This window comes from Lepisma saccharinum, chromosome 3 (genome assembly GCF_977018435.1).
Source record: "Lepisma saccharinum chromosome 3, izLepSacc3.1, whole genome shotgun sequence".
NCBI lineage: Eukaryota > Metazoa > Arthropoda > Insecta > Zygentoma > Lepismatidae > Lepisma > Lepisma saccharinum.
Window position 1 is genome coordinate 2,272,670 of NC_139231.1, and position 24,031 is coordinate 2,296,700.

Sequence of the window (24,031 nt, forward strand, 5' to 3'; positions counted from 1 at the left end):
AACACTGATCTGTAATGGTTGTAATTTGGTCTCCGTTATCGCATAACACTTCTGCAACTCTGCGTTATGACGTCACTACAAACTAATTTTATTTTTAGGCTAAACACCAAAATTTTTAGGTTAGTATGGTTAGGTTTAGTTCTGTTAGCATAAATAATAAATTTGCGGTGTATTAATGCTAATAGGACCAAACCTAACCGACCTAACGCAACAATGTCAACGTATCTTGTCTGACGTCAGAACACAAGGTTGCAGAATTGTTGTGCGATAAGGGAGACCCATTAATAATTCTGTTCCTACTCCGCGTTCCGGGAGTTAGTGCTTGCAGTGAAGTGCCAAAGTGAAAATATTATTGCTAGAATTCAGAAAATGTATTAAGCTATACTAAAAGAGTCAATATTATCTAATCTAACAGAATATACGAATGATAAATGAGTCCTAACAACGGCTAGCCAGGAAGAAGTGGAGTGGATGTGTAGTACCATTGCAATAGACTAAAGAAATATGTAGCTGCTAAAAACCGTAAAGAAGCAGTAAACTTTTATGAAGAATAAGTGTTGGAGTTCCTTGCCTGCAAAGCTTGAATAAGGTCGACAATGAGGCGGTTTGTGGGCACAAATGCCTTTTTCATAAACTTAAGGAGAACTGAAGTTCTTGTACGTAATATATGTTGTTCGGTTGTATCGTATAGTCTTATTTAGTTTTAAATATCGTGTGTGTGATCCTGTTATTACAGTAACCTACGGTAATAACAGTAGTACATCATTAATACAATTTCACTTACCAAGTAATAGAATTTGTGAGAAGCATGCAAACTTGAGAGCGAGTCTTGTATTGATTATCGCATCTCGACATTTTTTAGTTGTTAAAAAACATATTAACAGTTTCATACATCGGAGACACTTTTAAATCGGATATTTTGTCTTTCTGGTGGTTAGTACTTACCAATTATGTATTGCGGAACATAGTGGAAGGTGCTGTTTCTACTGCCGCCATTTGCTTTCTGCACGAGAGTACAATGTTCCATGTGTTACGATGACGCAACCCCATAGTTAGTGTTTCAGCCTCGCTGTGTTTTCACTAGAACGATGTTTTTTTAAATATTTTTTTTTGGTAAAATTTTCGTATCCCCAAAACGTATTTCTTCAATTTTACAGGAGAAAGTACTTGCCGAAATGGGTTTATTTATACTTTATTAAGGTCTTGGAAGTTTGTTTTCACCTTGTTGAAATTTTTTTGCCTGTAAATCATGAAATTTTCGACATTAATGTCACTCCGATGCACGAAAGCTGTTCCCTTGATGTCCGGCTACTACGTGAACCAAATATTTGCGAGCGTTTCATGACGTAACTACCGGTCAGTGTTTCCAAATACGCAGTTTTGTAACTGTGTAACAGTTCTAGAACGTAAATAAACGTGAGTTACTGTTCATAATTTCTGATTACGAACTTGCGACAACATGATGTGCACAGGATCAGTGGCGTGCTCAATGTGAGGTTGAAGGGGATTTATAACCCCCCCCCCCTTTCGCCCAGAATCTCTAAGGCTATTTATGAATGGTTCGTGGGGCTATTTATGAATGGTTCGTGGGGCTATCCGTGAATGGTTTGTGGGGCTATCCGTGCATGGTTCGTGGGGTTTTCGAACCCGAAAAAAATTTCTAATTTTGAAAAACAAATTTAACTGTTTGCCTAACCTAACAGAACCTAACCTAACCTTGCCGTGCATGGTTTGTGGGGCTATTTATGAATGGTTCATGGGGCTATCTGTGGTGGTTCGTGGTGCTATTTATGAATGGTTCGTGGGGCTATCCGTGAATGGTTCGTGGGGCTATCCGTGAATGGTTTGTGGGGCTATTTATGAATGGTTCGTGGGGCTATCCGTGAATGGTTTGTGGGGCTATTTATGAATGGTTCGTGGGGCTGTCCGTGAATGGTTCACGGGGCTATCTGTGAATGATTTGTGGGGCTATTTATGAATGGTTCGTGGGGCTATCCGTGCATGGTTTGTGGGGCTATTTATGAATGGTTCATGGGGTTTTCGAACCTGGAAAAAAATACAAAATCAGTAACACGAAAGTAGGTATTTTTCTATGAAGAAGGTTGCAACACTGCATAACCACTGATCATGGACTACGGTAGTCAAGATTTCTCCGCCATATCGCGTGTAACGCAAGCGAAAGCGAACAAAATAAAAATACTCGATATTTCGAAAATTGAGATTATTTCCGTGCAAAAAACGAAACGCGAACTTGAAGAACCCTTACGAAAGCAGAATACATAAGTATCAATGTGAAAAATACGAAAATAAGGGAATTAGAGACGTTTGGTGGTTACTGAAATTTTAATTTTTTTTTAACTATGCTTGCTTTACCTAATCTAACCTTACGGAAAATAGTTTTTGGGGCTAATGTGAATGGTTTGTGAGGGTAACGTCAATGGTTTGCAACGTATTAGCATAATTTCAAATCCCGGCACGAAAGTAGGTATTTTCCGATGAACAAGGTTGCAACACTGCATAAATCGACAAAACACTCGCACAATGGGCCCTGAATCAATACGCTATCGCCCGCCATAATGTGTTACAGAATCGAAATAACAAGTAACAGTAAGTACTCGTAAATGTAAGAAATAGACATTATCTTAGTTAGAAATGCATTATTTCACCTTAGGGAATGTCCCGCATTCCAAAATAGTACGTTAGCAATGTAAAAAATATGATTTATACGTTTCTCTCGACAGTTACATTTTTCTATTTTAAAGTCAATGTTCATTGTTTATGCAAGAATAATTTGCTTCAGCTTGTGAAAACCACAAATGATCTAGATAGCCTATTTGGTTTACTCATGCAAGTGATCTCTCTCAGATTCTGAATTGTCGGCCTAAGTTCCGATTGTTTAATTCCGATTTCATTATGGTACATGGACATGTTTACATGGTTCGATTTCTATTTTATGTCTTTTAGCACATACTTCGAAGTTTTGACGATTATTTATTGTGTGTTTGTTTTAGAATGATTTTATCCTTCCATATACTCCTATATGATTATTCTCTTGCCACCAGCCATTCGTTTACTGTTGTCTTAGTTATGGATTACTGCTGTGCCAACAAGGTGACATGTGTGAGGTGCTAAGGGGTTTCGTAGTTAGGTTAGGCAGAATGTGTATAAATGCTTTCATGATAAGGTTAGGCAGGTAATCTTTAGGGCTGGTAGCATCAAAATAATTTCCCTAAATGCTTTCAACATCTTGTCATGTTGGGTTGCATTGCTCTCTTTTTTAAGTGCTGGTTATACCTTATATTTATATTCCTATATATGCCTTATATCTGCAGTACCCTGTTACTTGCTTTCTCGAGGGGAAGTGTAGATTTGCATAAGGTACCTTTTAATCGGTAAATTTCTCGCATCGGGCAAACGGATTTCTTCAAATTTACAGGAGAAATTACTTACCGAATGCTGTTTCTTTATACTTGTGGAAATTCGGGGAAGTGTTTTCTCGCATCGTTCATTGAATTTTGTCGGTAAATCATCTATTTTTCGATATAAATGTGTGACTGATGCACGAAAACTCTTGCATCCATTTACTTCCAGGTGGATGTAGCCTGTGTGTGATGACGTAATCCTGGTCAGTATTTCCAAACACGTGTTTTTGTAACTGAAGAAGGTACGATTCATCAAATGGTTTGTGGGGCAATGTGTCAATGGTTCGTGGGGCTATGTGAAGTGGTGTATGGAGCTACGCATATTTTTTTCTAAACCAATTTTTAACTATTGTAACCTAAACGTGACCCTACCTAACCTAACCTTACTGAAAATGGTTCGTGGGGCTATGCGTCAATGGTTTGTGGGGCTGCGTAGGTATTTTTGTGTGCAGTAGGTTGGAAACACTGCATGCCGAGTATAGTAGTGAAACTGTGACCGCCATTTTGCGTGTTACCGAAGAAAAAAGAAACGAAGAAGACTTACTTGATATGTCGCAAATAGAGCTTATTTCCGTGAAATAAGGTAAATAAGCGAAATGCCACCTTCAGCAATGTTTCTCAATGCAGAATACGTAATTACGAATAATCAAATTAAATGAACTAGCAAATTTCAGCCGTTTGTCTGATACGAGAAATTTACCTTTTAACCTTTTGCCACCCAAGCGTCTCGATCGAGACGCTCTGTCAAGGTCGTAGTTTTTACGTTATAACTTTTCTATTTTTGGCTAGAATTTCGATTTTATTTTTTTATATTGTTCCTAACACATGTATTTAACAGAAATGTTTCTTGCACCTTTTTTTTTCTTCATGAAAATGGAGGTGAAAAGGCGGTAAAAGGGACTTCTCTTTTGCGTCTCTTTTCAACGGAAAATATAAATTTCAAACATTTCAACAATTTTTTAAAATAATTTTTGGGGGTTTTCTCCCTTCCCCCTCCATATATACGCCAAATTTGCATAAATTTTGCATTTTGTGCATTTTGAATTTTTTTCGGGGTGGGGGACGCCATTTTTTTAAGAAAAGTATTTTTGAGGGGATTTCCCCCCTTTCCCCCTCCATATGTACGCCGAATGTGCATAAATTATATATCGTCTCAATCTGTGATTCATTCTGCGTACAACGGTATATCTTTCATATCTCTAGGGCATTTAGTTTCTGAGCTATAGTCATTTCAAGGTACCGCTGCATTTTGAAGCTTGAATCAGTGGCGTGCCCACCATTCCTTTTTGGGGGTACAACTAAAGTTACATTGGTCATACGACAATGATGCAAATATTTATCTGTTTCTTACATGCCAGCGATAATTTCTATGTGCATTTTGAACTTTTCATATCCTTTTTTTCAGGGGGCCGGGGGTGGGGGGCGAAACCCCATTTTTTAAAAAAGAGTATTTTCAGGGGATTTCCCACCTCCCCCCGCCACATATACGCCGAATTTGCAAAAATTTCATATAGTCTGAATCTCTGGTTCATTCCGCGTGCAACGGTATATCACTCATCTCTCTATGGCAATTAGCCTCCGATCTACACTCATTTAATCGAAACTCTGCATTTTGCTCAAAATCGGCTCGGGACAGAGAGGCTTACATGTGAAAAAGGCCTTGGGTGGCAAAAGGTTAATCTTCTTTTCACTGATAAATCTCACTTTTTGCAACTGCAAACCATGCTAATTACTTTCAGAAATCTTCACATTTACTTTCAGAATCATTGCCAGTGGAAAGAGTGGATGCTTGCGTAAGGTACCTTTTACATCTTTTTTCGCTGATAAATTGCTCTTTCCGGAACTCCAAATAGTGGTAATTGCTTCGAGCAGGTCTTGAAAAATCCCGGTCGCCATGGTAACTAAAAATTTCAGCCTGGTGACTGTGATCTTTTTGCTGTAATATTGCTGTTTTTTAAGTTTGCATGTACGAAATTTTGAAGATTCCAAGTTCAAATTGCAGTAGCCTACAGCGTAAGTTAGCAAATAATTTTTTTGACAACGTTGTGAACATTCCATACAATCAATAACAATTTCTTGCGCTTTGCCCCACAACCCCTCATTTCAAGCTTTCTCATGATTTAGTCATGTTTTGAATTCGGTGATGCTCAGCGTCTGGTGTGATTTTACAATACTGGACACTCTCCCAATTTATTTCATATTTCGCATCCTCAATAATTTAGAGCTCCTAATCATGAATCTGCAGTTAAAGTTTGGCGCTCACATGTGGAACTTGCAAAATAATGTGTAAAAGGTTGCGATTTTAGAATACAAAAAGAGGCATAATTTCGTTAATAATTCTAATACTCACTAAATATGGAGTCCTGGTTATGTATCTGCAGTTAAGATTTGGTGGTCACGTGTAGAAATTGTAAATTAATGTGTAGAAGTTGTAAAATAACGTTATGAATTACCACGATGATTCTCGATACATAAACAACAATTGGAAACCATGTTTTCTCATATGAGCAAGTGACGTTCGCAATTCGTTAGTTGTCTACAGCATTGCCACAATGTTGCGTGGTTAGTTGGAGTACATTGAGCATGGAAGAATGGCAGAACAGAAACATGTTAATGTGATACAGTTGTTATTAATTATGTAGTATCGCCCGAACACCTCTCACTCATTTGTTTTGTTAATTTTAGCATTGATACTTACCTATTTTGCATTGCGGAAGAATCTTTAAGGTAAAGTTATGCCTTTTTTCATAAAATAGTGTCAACTTTTCATATTACGAGTCATTATTTGTCTTCCTTGTTTCGCTTGTGTAACAGACAATATGGCGTTCACTCGTCAAGGATCATCGCGTGTCGTGCTTGTGTTTTGTTGATTTGCAGTGCGCAAGCAGTGTTTCAAACCTTAATGATCGAAAAGTACGTACTATTACAATTTTTTTTTACATGTTTCCATGATTCTTGCATGATTACCTCCACGAACCATGCACGATAAGGTTAGGTTAGGCAAACACAGTTAAAAAAAAATTAAAAAGGGTTTACGACATAAACAGCCACTACGTGTCGAACAGGTGGGTTTTGATTTCAAAAAGCATGTTTGGAAACACTGACATGGGGTTACATCATCGAACGCAGGCAAATAGCAAGGAAATGGCAGCAATTGCCTCTGCGTGTTGCAAATATTTCTCAGGAAAGAGAAAGGAATTCAGGGTCAGAAAGCTTAAACGATCAAAGAAAACACCTTCATGAACTTCCACAACATCAGGGGAATTGATTAAAGTAAGTAGTTTCTTCTGTAAAAATGAAGAAATCCGTTCGGGCGATACTACATATTTACCCAGTTGTTTAAGTGGAGTGTGGAGGAAGTTTGGCAATGGCGTAGAGAGCGTTCAGTTGTTCATGTGATGAAGATGGCATCTTTGAAGGGAGGAGATAAAGTCCTTTTTTTTCGTAACTTTTGCTTTGAAAAAAACTATTTTTTAGTCAGTTCAAGTTGGGTAAATATTAATAATACGTGGGCATTCGTTCATGTTTCGCATACTCCCTAATTTAGGACACTTGATGACGTTTCTGTGGTTAAAATTTGTTGCTCAAGTGCTACGAAACTGACATTTTTTTACGGTGCCTGGTAGCAATTAGCCTTAAACCCTTCAAACGATGCAATGGTAGCCCCACAAACCATTCACGGATAGCCCCACGAACCAGGCACGGTAAGGTTAGGTTAGGCAAACATAGTTAAAATGTGGGCTCGTAGTATTATCAGGAATATATATTTCATTCTTTAAGTATTCGAAACGCAAAATCTTGCGATAAATAATGATCAATCATGCATTGTCTGTTGCGATCACGGACCCCCTTATTTTGCAAGTTCCACACGTGAGCTCCAAATTTTAACTGCAGATTCGTGATTAGGAGCCCTAAATTATTGAGTAAGCGAAATATGAATGAAATTGGGGAAGTTTCCGGTATTGTAAAATCGTTCCCAGCGTTTTATATATTGATTATTGTGCCACTTTTGGCTAATTTGCAAAGATGGGGATGAGTTATGATATGACGAAATTGATGAATGAACACTCACAAACATCCATGCCCAGGTAGGGATTCAAACCCGGATGCCTGGCATCTTAGCACTATTTGCTAACCACTCTGCCACGGTGGCTGGCTCAGCATTTTATAGTATGCACAATTGCTAGGTGGTTTCCTGGCACCTGATATTCAGAGCTTGCACCTAGCTATGAAGAAGCTTTTTCGAGCACCGACTTTCAGTAAGGTTTCAATTTACTGTGACAGTAATTTCTGTAATTCTACAATACGGGCTTGTTAACCCATTATACGCCCTCAAAATTATGTCCATTTTTTTAATAGACAGATTTCAATGTTTTATATAATATAAAAGTGGTTCCAGCATGTGGAAAACATAAATAACAGAGATATCTGATCCCAAAGTATCGCTCACTTAAGTTTTTGTTTCACTCCCTTTCTCAATAAAATTTCCCAGTCAGCAGCAAAAGTAACACTTCTGACGTCACAGCAGTGTGAAATTACAATTGTCGCCTAACATAACCCTCTTAACCTAACAACCATTTCCAATATGAACAAAAACATATAATTTTTGAAAGTACTAACACAATGTAAAATTACTAGTGCTACTATACTTAGCCCTCCTAACCTAACAACTATGTCCAATATGAAAAAAAATATGTCTTTAAAATTACTAACAAAACAATTGCTATCACCACCAAACCTAGGCCTCGTAACCTAACCTAACAACCATTTCCAATATGAGCAAAAACATAATTTTTCGAACTGCTAAAAGAAATTTTTTTAAAAAAAAATAATAGAGAATTACTATTGTCACCAAACTTTCAATACGAACAAAAATACATACTTTTATAAAGTACTTTCCGGCAGAGATGGGGCGAAGGGAAATGCATGTTAGACTCAGTTTCATATTTGCAAAAAATGTTCCGGTCAGAGCGGAGCAATGCAAATTACATTTCACTATTTTAACCCATGGTGCAACAGCCCGTGTGGTCTACGGCCTACCAACTGACTGCCGGCCTCACACCCACCTGCCGAGGTGGGAGATTATTCAACCAGTTGTGGGCTGACGACTCCCCAGTCATTGTTGTAGGTTTCCATGATTGGGTTATGCTACTCATTCGTAGCTCCCCAATTTTCTCATGATGGAGGGTGGCCACTGGTCGGATACACAGATCAAAATCTCGGGAGAAAATTTGTTATGCTTCATCGAGGAGACTCGAACCTGAGCGCGTCCCATAGCAGGAGCCCAAAGCTTGATGCCTTAGACTACACGGCCACGGTGTGGGACCCAAATTACATTTGGAACACGTAGAAAGGAATTCTACGAACCAACTCTCTGCTCGTTGCCATATTTTCAACTTCATCCCTACATTTCTGCAGTATCGTCTATTGCACTTGACATATTTCTTGTTCCCAGTCACTACACCATCCTCCAGCAACTCAGGGAAATAAACTTCTGCTCCCGGCAGAATATGCAATAATGCTGAATATGTCGGAACACTGCCAGACTTTCGTTCACAAGCACCTACCATAGTGCAGACGCATGCCCATCTTCCAAACAAAAGCCATATACCATGTGACATGAGGGTATCACTCATTGCACCAAACTCAAACACGTGCCAAGCATAGACGCCGACTCCAAGGGGCTTGGGGGGGGGCTTGAGTCCCCCCAATGTTGACAATGTGGGGGGCAGAGCCCCCAAATAATTTTGCTTAAGAGGATATAATGTATTATTTTGCTTCTCTTGTAAAGTTTACTCTGAATTGTGCCACATGAACTTAACTTTAAATACACATTTGAAATGTTCTAGACCATCAACTTTGGGAGGCTGAGACCGCTAAACCATCACCTTGGGGGGGGGGGGGGCTATGACCGGAGACAACAAAACACATGACTTATTACTATATACTAAGTATATAATTATGAGTATTGTTAAAATTTTTACAAAAAGAGTTTCAAAAGACCATGTGCATGGACTAGGGTAGTGGATGGGACGTTCGGGCTACAAATGGCTCTCACATGACATTCAAAACGAGATCATTCATATATTAGGGAGATCTGTTTTGCTCTCTGTGGTAGCAGATATTAAAAGTTGGGAATATTTTGCTATTAAGGTTGACGAAACTTGTGACATATCCATTCATGGTTAATTAATATTCTGCATTAGAACTGTGAATAAAAATTTTGAAGAATTCGTGGGCTTTTATGAAATTCCGAACACTGAGGCCAAAACTTAAAAAAGGGAGAGAGCGAGTCATTCATTAATTTATTTCAGTGATCAGAGCCCCCCCCCAATAATTTTGACAAGTCGGCGCCCCTGGTGCCAAGTGCCGTATTTCGCTTTCTATCATCTGGCTAAATGCTTAGGCTAAATCTAGTGTATTTATGCTGAGAGTTTTAAACCTAATCTAACTACGAAAACATTCCACGCTTATGTCAGGAGATGAAATAGGGTGCTTCACAAAATGGTGCGATGAGTCATACCCGTGATATGCACCGAAAAAGTATTTGTATTAAATCTCGTGCCCCCTGATGTCACACGACGATTGCTAACCTTCAATCTCAGATACTTCCAATACCACTCCAAGATACAATCCACAAACATAACGTAACAACATGTCAAATTTCGTTCACATCTATTTGCCATTCTTCCATCAACTCATGACTTTCAAAACCAATACCTGTCCATAAAAGCAATGCATAATACATAATTCCACACATTTAGTTCATACCACAGGGCATGTAATAAATAGTACTACCAAAAAATTCTCAATACTCCACTGTAATACATCTCTGCAAACTAAAACCCACAGAAATCGTTGGTATGGAACATAATCTTCATTAACGATGTAAAAATGTTCACTTTCTTGCGGGCTTCAAGTTTCTATAAAACTGAAAATATTAAACATTCGGTACCATTTACGAATTTTTTTTTCCTTTGCAAAATAACACACACACACACACACACACACTGTCGCACAAAATTAAAAAGGCTCAAATTGCGATTGTGTAATTCTGATGTCATCATGATAGCACATGCACACTCTTATTTTTCTTCGGTTCTCTTCAAGTCTGTTAACGCATACCAAACAGGTTTTGTTTACTTAGTTCATCTTTTGTGCAAAACCGTTTTTCCATTGTGTTCCTAAATGTCCATGAACATAAAATTCACACAACTCATTACAGTGGGGTACCCAACAGAAGTTGGGAGGAGTCCCCTTTGGCCTAGGATTGTTAAATTATAGAACATCAAAGCTAGCAAAATGAGAGCTGATTACTAAAAAATGTATACGTACCCTGCCCCCTTTCCCTTTAGAAATTCCTGGGCACACCATTGCCTATTTGGTTATGATGTTATTATAAGGCTTGCCCAAATGGAACTAAAACTTTTGGGTAATTCCATGTCAAATCAACCAGTGCATAAACCTTTGATGCGTGGATTTGGCTAAATTTTGGTATACATGTTTCTTATCTTGAAATATAGTAAATATTTTATTTTTATTTTTCATGTTGCCGGTGTGTGAGTTATTGAAATTTTTCCAAAAACCGCTCACCTCTGAAACTTTAAATACAATTTGCAAGAGACCTGTTTCAACTACAGGGATGGGCATGGTCTCATTTTAAAGCTTTTGAAGAAGGCTTTCATTTGATATACAACATGCTTGGTTTTTGCGAGAAACAAATTTTGAAAGTTGTGTATATTACAATTTCCGAAAGACGAAATTTTCAAAAATGTTACACATATTGGTACACATCTACTGAAGGTTCAATCAAAATTTCAAGGTGGTATTTCTTTGATATCATAAGTGAGAGACAGAAAGCTCAAGTGTGAGTCATCCCTTTCCTGCAGTGACTTGTGTATTCCTGCTCTCCTATGCTTTTTCGTCCAACTGGATCAGTTGTGGTGTAGCTGTCAGTGTGTGTACATCTCAGTTAACTTCTGTGCTGTGAAACTTGCTTTATTAGTGTCTTCATTTATTTAAAAATCTTGATATGGATGGCAAGATGTGGTCCATTTACTGTAATCCTTTGAAGGAAAAGGGACACTGGTGTAGTGAAGATCTGAGGAATGTGCTTCTTCAGTTTGTTCACAATCTTTCAAATCATCCAATTTGTCGATCATGTTTTTGGTGCATTTTTAATAATTTTGCTACAAAACAGTGATTCATTTGGGAGGATTACAGGATTAAAGCATGCAAATATAGTTCCTATACTCAAACTTAATATAAAAAGAACGTTAAAAACTGTACTTACGTATGCGAGTATGTTATTCCTCTTTTCCTTTTTTTAGAACTACGTTTCGGAGACTAACTATCCCCTTCTTCAGGTTCGTATGAAAAAACTAGGTACTTTCATAGTACCACGTCGAAATGTAATAAAAGGATTGTGAACAAGGGTTGGTGTGGATACATTTAAAATATTATATCCGTGCCTCAGACGTATATAAAAAGCTCGTCGTTCACTAAAAACTTGCACAATTAACCTATTCTCATGTTAAAAATGTTAAAAAACTAAAAAACCTGTGTGTATCACTATACAACTTGCAGGTACATCCTTTCCTACTCGACTGCTGAAAAAAAGGAAAATAGGAATAACATACTTGCATACGTAAGTACAGTTTTTAATCATATCCTTGCACATGTTAATCCTCTCCTTTCTCCCACTCAACACTGTTTTCTCCCTCATGCTTCCTGTGACGCCAACCTTGCTTGTTTGCTTACCAACGTGGTTAACTGCCTAAGTGTCTAACAAGACATGGATGTCGTTTACTTAGATTTTTCCAAAGCTCTGTCCCTCATACACAACTCATCCATAAACTGTCAAACAGATTCAACATTCACGGACCTCTTCTTAAATTACTCTCATCTTACTTGCACAATAGAAAGAAAAATGTTATCATATTATGTTGTTTTTCGTCATGGATTTCCGGTGTGCCTCAAGGAAGTTCTCTAGGGCCTGTGTTTTACTCTTTTCAAGGACGATATTCATGAATATATTTCTCCGAATGCTGATGACTGTAAGTCATTTAGAAACATCGCTTCAGTTCAAGACACATGTTCCATGCAAGACGATCTCAAACACATTGAACGTTGGTGCCAAAACTGGAATCTGAAACTAAATCCCGAGAAATCTGTTGTTATGAGGTTTACTCTCAAATGCAATTTTACATCACCATCCTGTAAATTATGCAACCAAATTATCCCGTTCGTACAACAGCACGAAGATCTTGGAGTCATTTTCGACAGCAAACTCACTTTCAGTCACCATACAGATTACAAAACTTCTAAAGCCATGAAAACCCTTGGATTAATTTACAGATTTCACACATGTTTCTGCCCTCAAAACCTACTTTACAACATCTGTTGTACCTATTCTTGAATGTGGTTCCTGTGTTTGGTCAATGGACTGTGATAGCAATATAAAGAGAACAGACAAAGTAGTAAATTTTTTCCTCAGAATAGGGAAACATAGATGTCCAGGCCTTGCAAATCTTCCCAAGCTCGAAATTCTATCCACTCTACAAATTCACGATCTTTCTCTTTGCGATTTAACTTTTCTTTACAGAATTATGAATGGACAACTTTTTACTAATGAACTCTTGTCATTTCTTCACATACGAATCCCACGTACCAACAGCAAATGCAATAACTTCTTTTACACAAAAGTTTCAAGGCTATCCCTAGAACAAAGATCACTTCTGTATAGGCTATCAACTAGGTACAATTCACTGAACAATCCTCTAGGCTTCCATCTATCCAAGCAGACTTTCAGAACAGCATGCATCAAGCAGCTGAAGATCAATTAATATCTGTTGTGCCCTAGTTGTTATTGTTTTGAATCTTATTATATATGTGCGTTTGTGTGCCCATGCTTCTCATTTGTTACTTTTTTTTCCTCTGTTGATATCTTTGATATAAAATGAATTGTGTCTGTATTCAGGATTTTTTCAAAGAAATAAATAAATAAAACATAAACATGCCACACCATTTTCAATAATGTCGAACGAAATTTCAGAATAGGAACCCCTCATAAAGTTCTTCTTGTGGAACAGTGGTTATGTAATCATTCATTAAGTGAAGGGTTTGACAAAAAATGTAAGTCTGTCCAAAAAGACAAAAACAACTTGTTATGCAGCTTAATCAGATTCATTCCCTTCCAAGTAGCTCTCTCTGCTCTTAATCCTTTGCTTCCAGAATTTCTTCCACTGTTAGAATGTGTTGTAGAAAAGCTTGAATGTCCCACAACAAATTTTCTTCTATTGTCTGGGAACAACATCCTTTCAGGGTTGATTTCACTCTCAGAGAAAGAATGGACGTCCACAGATGACAAAATAGGACAATAGGGGGGGCTGGAGCACAACAATTACATTGTGTTTCCTCTCCATAGACTGTTGGAACATTGTCAAGATGCATTCACATTTTAGTTGCCCCTGCATCAGACCTTTGATAAATACTACAAGCATGGAACACACCTCCCTTGAACGTTTGTGTACTGAAAATGAAGGAACGTGTAGATATTAGGTTTGCCAACTCTCCCGGAACGACCGGGAGTCTCCTGGAATCAAAATCACTCTCTTGGCCTCTCAGATAAACGTTTTTATCTCCCGAAATGACAAGATTCAGGATTATCTTTTTATATTATTATCTTTCTATTTTCTTTAAGGTGTGTGTTTTCTGAGCGAAGAAATTTGTTAGTACAAACAAAACAATTAAGCCCCGCAATAATATTTTGAGAACTCTTGATAGGTGAAAATGAATAATTGTTCAAATAAGTGAGAGGAAGAAGAAATAGAAAGTTTAAACACATTGTTGCATCAAAGTCTCGAGACGTCTTTGTTTCCCTCCACCCAATTTTGTTTCATTATGTAAATTGTGTCCATAGTATGTTACAGTAGGATTAAGTACGTCTCAGTGTTGTGTTGTTGTCATGGCTAGTTTGGAATCGAGAAAAGAGCTGCACGTTCAATGAAGCGTGGAAAATTTCTTTCAATTGGTTACAGAAATGGAGTGAGTTTGAATAGGACTATCGAGACTGTTGTCAAGTATTTTCGGTAAAGATGTGCAGTTTCATTTTTAAGAATTGTGTTATAGTATTATGAGTTCAGAAGAGTCTGTGTCTCTATATTGATTTTGTTTTCTTAATATTTGTGGTTGCTAGGTTGTTTTGATCATGCTGATTCAATTTTGTATTCACTGTAGCGAGACCACAGACAACAGCCGATAATCAGAGCATTAGTTTTCCAGAACATGTTCATCTAAAGAGTTTGAAGGACTGTAAATAAATCTCCTGCAATTTTAATCTTTAAAGTTGGCAAGCCTAATAGTGATGTGGCAAGCACAAACAGGGTGTGGCAACTCACTGGGCATTCTGTGTGGATTATTGGCTCTGGGAATTATGCGTGAATTTTTCTCTGTAGACGTGAGGCAAGTTTTCACAATTTACATTTTATTTTTATTGAAGAAGGAAAAGAAAGCTGAATGGAAAATAAAACAGAATTCTCACAATCCATTTACTTTGGTAGTATCATTTGTAGAACACACTATCTGACAAATGGAACATTATTGCAGCTTGAAGTTGTTTAGGTAAATTTGACTCTGAAATTATTACACAATTAATAATTTTTCGTAGATTAGTGTATCCCGTAACATTTTAAACTTGTGTTTGTAGATGTATTTAGAGTCTGAGTATGTGAAATGGCAAATGTAAAGTCTGCACATTAAATATAATTTTCGAAATATGTATGCTGTTTAATTTAATCAAATTAGAATTTTTGGATACATTGGAATCACATAGACCTGTTAATATATTTGTTTGTGAACGTATGTGGGTGGTGAGAGGAAGTAATATGTAAGGTTGAAATAGAGAAAACATTTGTTTATATCCTTGAATTTTTTGAAAGTTTGCCTTGAAATCCGGAAATTATGCTTGAATTTTATCATGGTCCTAGAGTGGGGACCCTGCACAAAGTTACTTAAGAATCCCACTATGGGGAAGCAACTGTGAAATATTGAGTATCAGTGCCTTGGCTTTCTATTTTGAAAGTTTCTTTTCTTTTTGGACAGACCTTGTATTTATTTTTAAAATTTTTTCCCCTGTCTTTTCAGGTTATTTAAGCTTCCCATATTGTGAGCCGTGGAAGTCATGTCAAAACCAACCAAGCGCAAGATAACAGTCGAGCCTCCAGCAATACATAAGGATTCAGCGCGCAGACCAAGTGTGTTCGAAAGACTAGGCACCAAAGCAAATGCTTCAAATTCTAATCCCCCGAACAGTGAGAATTATTGCAGACACTGGGCACAGAGTGGATCATGTCCGTATGGAAAGTCGTGCAAGTATGTGTTACTTTTTCTTTTGTGAATGGATAGCAAGTAATGACATTAGTTGTATGCATGCGCAGTGACTGAATTTGTTTCTTCATTTTTTCCATGTTGGTAAGTATTCGCTGCAGCAAGTTTGTGTGTTTGTGTGCTTTGTTTATGCCAATTTGTGTGAAATGCATTGTAATTTTTATGTAATTTGATAGTGTGTGCATAAGTCTAGTAGACATGAAATGTGTATATTAACGCTCTTGACATTGGCTTTTTTAGTGCTAATAAGAAAATCTAATTTGTCCATGCTTGCATTATACAGGTTAATTGCAAATTTAGCAATCATATTTGATATCCTGAAATGTTACATAGTGAACTTCCAGTAAAGTGACTCTTTGTATGCATATACTGCTCGTGCATAGCCAAATGGTAAGCATTCTCACCTTTGGTGTGAGCTGTCCTGGGTTTGATTCCTGGTGGGAGCCAGAATCGCGAATGCAATTGGGGAGCTGCTTGAAAAGAAGTAGCAGACTCGGGTCTCAAAAGCCCAGCGGCAATGGGATCCAACGAAAAAGCAACTTGGCTCAACTCTGAGATCTGTGTCACCATGGATAAGTATATGCATGTAGAGCTTGAAATGCTCCAAATTGCTGTGACATTTTGCATTGAATTTCCCATACTTGCTAACTTATGTAAAGAAGTGTTCAAAGTGTTCAATCCTGATCAAATAGAGTGGTGTGCCACTTTATATAAACAATATTGTAGAGTATATTTTGCCAATATCATTGTGATATTATTCAAGAATAAGGCTGGGAATTGTGACAAATGTCATTTTTTTTTTTTTTTTTTCTTGTGTGCGTAAGTACAATAGAAATTGTGTTCATGTTCATTGTTATAATGAATAAGAAACTTTTGTAGCATTATAATCTCCTTTTCACTGCATGAATTATTACAGCAATTTCTGCTAATTTTTGTCCCAAAGTAAAAAGTATAATTTAGTTTCTAATTCCATTACATTAGGTGGTTATTGCACTTTGTATTGTGTAATTGAGTGATTTTTCTTGAAAATGTGAAGTTAATGTTTCACCATATACCTTATATCATGCCAGGCCATATGAAGGCATTCTGTGTTAAAAAGAAAATAACATTCATATCTAATGATATGAAGTGAAATATACTTGTAACAAAATGCCAAGTAATTTAAGCCTGAATCATGTTTTAAATCTCATGTGCTTATTTTTAAAACTTCTTTTATATTAAAAATACTGCAAAACCTGCCTTTTGATCAAAGTTACCTCCATTATATCTTGGGAGACAAATATAAATCGTGACAGCTATGTATGTAGTTGGAAACACAAAATTGGCTGCACTGCAAAAATTAATAATAACTCCTAGTTTTATTATATGCAAGCTTTTATTGTAAATAATTTTAATAAGAACTATTGTTTCTTCAATGTCTGAAATTCTACAATATACTCCATGTTTTAACATACTGCACCCACTTCTTTTTGATTTAACAAAAGTTAAAGGAAAAAATATTAAAAGTACAGGACATTCTTTGCATTAAACCAGCCAGTTGACAATTAATTTTAATGTGGTTGTTCTTTATTTTATATATAATTATCATACAAACCCATATATGCTTATTCACATTTACAGATATACAGTGTGATTCAAAAGTCCCTTCACACCACCTATAAAATGTAAAGGAGTTAGGCTGGGTACAAATGGTCATGATAGAAACAGGTCAGTCCAAGGGGGGAACCATATTGGCATGTTCCAAGTGGACATCCACCATATTGAATTCAACTCAAAATTTTTAAATGAGAAGGGGTTGATGTGGTGTATCAAACCAGGCTAGAATTTTGTGAGAAATGCAATGGTGAAGATTTTTCGACGTACCTTTAACCACTAAAAAGTCATGACTACATGATTCTAACAAGTGTCTCTTTTTCCAGGTGTGAGAAAACAGTGCCAGAATGCTCCTAACGCATGAGGAACGCATCGAGATCGTACTGCTGTCTGGGGAGAGAAGTTCAAGTGCCATTGCAAATTATTTTAATCAACAACACCCCCAACGAGATTCAGTGTTGCATGTGACAGTTGCACAATTACTCCAAAAGTTCCAGGAGACTGGATCAGTCAATGACAGGCGATAATGGGATCTGAGATCTGTCCAATGTAGGTTATCAGATTCTCCTTATTGACTTCATCATGAACATAAAAATTGGCCTCGTCAGTGTGAAGGTTTTTTGTTCCAAAGGAAGGCTCACGCAGTAATTGGTCGAGACACCATTCACAATATTCAACACAATGATCTGGATCATTTCCACTGAGATGATGATGAAGCTGAAATTTATAGGGGTGCCATTTGTACACTTGCTAGATCCAAACGAGTGATGATTGTGATAATCAGCATATAGTACGGTTTGGGGACTGCAAATGAAGCCAGGACTGCTGTGGCTGTTTTTTCTTTGGTGGAAGTTCTGCCACGTCCTGTTCATGGTCTGTCGTTGACTGATCCTGTCTCCCATAACTTTTGGGGTAAATGTGCAACTGTCACATGCAACACTGAATCTCATTGGGGGTGTTGTTGATTAAAATCATTTGCAATGCACGTGAACTTCTCTCCACAGGCAGCAGTACGATCTCGATGTGTTCCTCATGCATTAGGAGCATTCTGGCACTGTTTTCTCACACCTGGAAAGTGAGACATTTGTTAGAATGATGCAGTCATAACTTTTTACTGGTTAAAGATATGTCGAAAAACCTTCACCATTGCATTTCTCACGAAATTCTAGCCTGATTTGATACATGACATGAACCCCTTCTCATTTAAAAAAATTGAGTTGAATTCAATATGGTGGACGTCCACTTGGGGCACATGAATATGGTTCCCCCTAGGCCACACCTGTTTCTATCATGACCAATTGTAGCCAACCTAACTCCTTTATATTTTATAGGTGGTGTTGAGGGCTGTTTGAATCACCCTGTATATCACACAATTTGATAGGTTCATAAAGTAATATTTTTGCAAAAGATGCATGCAATTAATATAAAATTGTGTAATATGCAAATTCAACCATGTATGTGGTATGAATTTAACATCCACCATTTTTCTATTTATGAATGTAAACAGGTATCAGGTCAGCTGTGGTATTTGTTCCAGAAGTGATTGTAATATGTGGTGCCAATTACTTGTACAATCCCCTGTCAATTTTGATCTTCTAAATTTATGTGTAAAAATATAATCCAGCTTCGAGCGTGTTTGATGGTGTACACAAATGGGTTACTATCTGTTGTTTTGTACCATTAATGCATATATTGATTTTCTTCCTTGTCTGTGTGATGAGCTTTTCTTCCATTTTCTCTTGTATATTAACCTTGACACTGTGCATAAAATATGCAAGTATTGTGACTTTGTTCCACATGTGCTTGTTACTAACAGAATAGTGAAGGATGTGACATGTGTACAGTTTACCTTCACCCCAATATTTCACTTGTGTTATGCTCTTTGATACATGGACTCATTCTCTTCCATGTTTATTTTGCTTGTTTTTGCTTTGTACACTCCTGCCTTGGTATCTATAGCTTTGATTCAGATTCTCTCTGCATAATAGAGGCAACTGCAATTTACTTGTTGTCTGACGGAACTAATGTAACAGTATTTGTAGTTATACTTACACTTTAAAGAAGAAAATGGGGTGTCCAAATTTTTTTTGGCCACATGTCCTAAATATGAACACAGTTTTTGATTTTTTGCCGGTCTTAAAGTTAGAGGGTTTCTCCAATGGCATAGTGTTATAAAACTGCCAACTTGTAATTCAAGGGTCTTTGCTTCAATGAGCTAAAAAGGCACATTACACCAGAGTTTGGATCGCACTTTAAATTGAAGGTTCAATAGCAACTTGTCTATATGAGCAGAACATGGACTTAAAACAAACGTTTCCATAGAATATTGCTGTTTTAAAACAGTTTGGCAACCATACATTTCTTTGATCAGCCAGTTTGTACTCATTGTATATTATTTTTCTATCTGTGTGTTGGTGAATTGTAGGATAAAGTGCCGATATAAAATTTACTGATACCGATAACCAATATTCTACCGATCTAATATAAAATTCCAAATGGTCCTTGAAGAACCTGCATGGATCATTGACTTCATTAATAAATGTGTGCATCAAGGTGACTGCAGTGCAAATGAATTTGCATATTTAGATTTACTTTTTTAAATAGTAGGACATGGAGATTATCGATAAAAATTGAACAAAATGGCATAATTTTCCACTAAATTATAACTTATGTATAGATGTATCGGATCAGTAATTTTACCGATAAAGTGGTTCACCGATATAACTATATCGGCTGATACTCATAGAGGACCAATTAATCTGTCCCATCCCTAGCTAATTGTGGTGAGGATGAATTGTGATTTGATAATTTGGAAAACAGAGAAACAAATAATAAAAAAAAGGCCTTGTTCTGAATTCAAGTGCAGGACTCCTGGCTTCATAATATCAATTAGTTTCAGTTTCATTCACTGCTAAGGGTAGGTTTGAAGCATTATTGATCAGCATTCACCTTCCAACCCAATTGGTGATCAAAATGTTGTCCATAAATTTCAACTGTATTCTTCCCTGTTATGTGGGCATATATTTTTGTTAAATATTCTTTCTGTATCCACTGAATGTGGCATTTGAGTTTTCACTATTTGGTACCTCAATGTTACGAATTAGCACCTGAATGCCAGTCAAGTTTTGAACCTTAGTGGTGCATTACAAAGCCAGTGGTCCAAGGTTCAAGTCCTAGGTAAGGCGTGGATGGTTCATTGTATTTGTTCCTTGCTCTGTTTGATTAATTTATGTTACATCATCATCAGCATCATAAAGAGAGTGAAAAAAAATAGTGTACCTTGGGACTTTGGCATGCATCATCAAAGACTTTTTTTTTTTTTCGAAAATGTCCCTTCTTTTTAAAAAACACTACATTTTTGCAAATTCTGAAAAATTCTGTTTAGAATTCCTTCTAAATCATTCATGTGAATCTTAGATGGTTTGCTTTCTTTGTTGTTGAGGTACCTGTGATAGAAAATGGGTTTACAGTGCCATGAAACTATTGCAGATATTTAGACAACAACAGAAGCGAACAACATAAAGATTCGCTAAACAGATCTAATTTTTCAAAATTTTTAATATCGTAGCTCGTTTTCAAGATGATGGAAATATTTAAAAATGTGTTGGCAATGAAAATGGCAGAAGGATGCAAAAGCGAGAACAAGCAAAATGGGTAGTGGCAAATGAACCAATGGGAGAGGAGAAAACTAACACACATGCCGCATGGAATAATATCGATAAAAGATGTGAGATTGTACATTTACATACTTCATTTGCAAAATAAGTTTGTGCTGTGTGGTATTGGGAGTCATTGTAGGATTTTACTGTACAGGAGCATGAGTGCGGTGCTTCAGGGCGAAGGCTGGGCTAGTGAGGAAGCAAATTGGACAGGTACCCCTGAAACAGAGGATGTGTTTGCTGATGTAAGGTATGTTGTGGTTTTCTTCTGCCTTTCGAGAAATTAAAACGGTGTACATGTACATTCATTCTGGGTTGCTGCTGGTGTCCGCGGGGTAGCGGTTTGTGTATTGTGCGATGGTGCCATGAGTTCTTAGTTGGATATTCATATTTATTGGTTGTTCTGTCCATTGTTATCTTCAATGTCATTCCTATGAAGAGGAGGTAGTGTGGTTCATCTGGAAAACCCAGAAAGATGTAGGAATTTTGTAAAAATTATGGCTAAACTGACACTGAGTTACTTCTCTTAATGATCATGGTCAGTATCAGTATTTGAACACTAGAAATTTAAAGATGTTCCAGTTACTTATAATGTTATCATGTAAAGATATCCCATATCAACTATACCACCTGAATTTTGCTGTAAATCCTCTATGCAGGACAACATACGCATGTATGTTTGAGAAACTGTTGTAAAATAGACTAAAAATAATTTGACTTATAATGAAAAAAAAAATTGACAGTAAACATTGTATTATATTTAGAGGCACATATTTTTGGTAAATAGAAAAGCAAAATTTCGGTACAAAAACAAGAGTTGATTTTGGGTTCAAAAGCGGTAAATAAAATGAAATTTCGGTGTTATAGCGGTGAATAATCACATCAAAAGTGCTATATAAAATGACATTTTGGTTTTAAAATCGTGAATATAAGCCTAAATTTGATTTAAAAACTGCACTTATTACACACAATAAACTTACCCCTTCTACTAGCACATTTATGTAGTTACCAGAGTATTAAGTTTATTCCTGTATAAAGGGGTCCATTTTTACTTCTCAAATATTTACAGCAGAATTAATCAATTTTCCGTGAATTGCATAACTCACAGGATACTTCAGACTTCAGAAAGTGTTGCGTCAGTATATAAACGGTAAATTTCATGCTTAAGAGTCAATTTCACATTTTGCAGTTCATTTCGCATTATTTCGTGACAAAACAGGGTAGAAAAATGCACCTCAGACCTTTCAGAAACATGAAAAAGGAACATTACAGCATGTTATTTCATATTTTGTGTTTTCGTCAAAAACGAAATCTGCATGCCTCTAATTATATTACTTGAAATTCTTTTTCAATGTTCCTTGTTATTTGATTATGACTAAACTAGCCTTTATATTGTAGTAACATTACATATTATGTCCATGCACCAAATTTGATTGATCTCTTAAGGAGGCAACTTGCACAGTGGATCAGAATCCACTTAAGCTGTAGATCCAGTCCTGATTAGCCTATCTGAGGATAAAGTAAGCTTAAAAATAAAACTTGGACACTTGTGTCGAATGCATTGCTCACATAAACTGCTGTCAGATATGTTCTCTCAGTGATGGAGACACTGTCTGAACTAGCCAGTATTAAAAGCTTTGAACTTGACTGCCATCCACAGGAAACCGAGAATTTGTTCCTGAATTTGTGACCAAAATTAAATGTGTTAGTAATGTGAGTTGTAAGATATTTGTACAGTAGAAGTCAGACAAACTCACACTTTCAAAACAGTCAATAGTTCAGATAGCCTTTCAAAGTGGTTTATACTCACTCTTATTGTTCTTTGATGAAGGGGTGATATAATCAAAGGGGAGACCAATAAGGGTGCAAAACAATACATAATAGTCTACATTCCTGAAGTGTGGTCTCATGTTGCTGATTGGTTGGAATCAAATTTGTCCGTGGGTTACTGATGTTGATGGACATGGTGCAGAAGCCCCCTGGAGAATTAGTTTAGTTGAGATGGTTTTATGGAAACACCTTCTTCCGCAAACAGTGTAACAAGACAGGTTTGGACTGATATGTGGTGCAAAAATACAATCTAGGCAATTTAATACCACCTGAGGTATAGCAGGCAGGATATTCAAATCGGAGTTATAATATTCATGTGAGTTAATCATGTATTATAATAGCTGTCATTTAATCAAAAATCGCTTCTGCAGAATTAGTAAAAATTGCTTATTTTTCAAAATTTCGAGGATATATGAACTCCGTCAAAAAGTCTGTCATCATTTTGTACCACTGGATAATCATATTCTAGAAGAGTGTCTTTGTTTAAATTCAAAACAATACACACTGATACCAATTGACCAGTACAATCATAATAGCCTTATAACAATATTTTAAACCTGGAAAAGGAGATTGAGAATATTAATTTTGATAATTATACTAATGATGACTGCATTTTTTCCATATTTGTAATCACTGATTTCTACAAAGGTGGTGCAAATGGAAATATTTTTAAAAGGGCTGTGTCTTGTAATTGTAATTTTTACATTTGTTTTTTTTATTGCTGAGTTATGGATTGGAGTGAAATATTATTGCTTATAGGGTGGGTGGAAATATTATTGCTAAGTTATAGGGTGGGCTGGAAATAATATTGCTGAGTTGTAGGGTGGACTGGAAATAATATTGCTGAGTTGTAGGGTGGACTGGAAATAATATTGCTGAGTTGTAGGGTGGGCTGGAAATAATATTGCTGAGATAGGGTGGGCTGGAAATATTATTGCTGAGTTACAAAGTGGGCTAGAAATGATATTGCTGAGTTATAGGAAGAACTTCAAATATTGTTGTTCCGATATAGGGTGCACTGGAAATTTGATAATTACTAGAGAAGTATAGGAGCTTCTTTTCACAAAATAAATGGAAACTTATTTAGGTAAGTGATGCGAAAATATTAAAACACCAGCAATGATAATAATACATTGAGAC

General features: G+C 36.7%; 1 protein-coding gene across 5 annotated transcripts in view; it reads left to right on the forward strand.

Annotated features, from left to right (window-relative positions):
- The first annotated feature begins 294 nt into the window (after nucleotides 1–294).
- The window catches only part of LOC145984902 (uncharacterized), a 147,814-nt gene continuing 124,077 nt past the window's right edge, over nucleotides 295–24,031 (forward strand). For 3 of the 5 annotated variants that reach the window (XM_083118278.1, XM_083118282.1, XM_083118279.1), the window contains exons 1-3: nucleotides 295–656; nucleotides 15,567–15,794; nucleotides 21,216–21,311. In XM_083118278.1, the coding sequence (XP_082974404.1) occupies nucleotides 15,604–15,794; nucleotides 21,216–21,311 (287 nt within the window). In that variant the 5' untranslated portion in view covers nucleotides 295–656; nucleotides 15,567–15,603. The other 2 variants (XM_083118280.1, XM_083118281.1) reach the window with 2 other exon arrangements.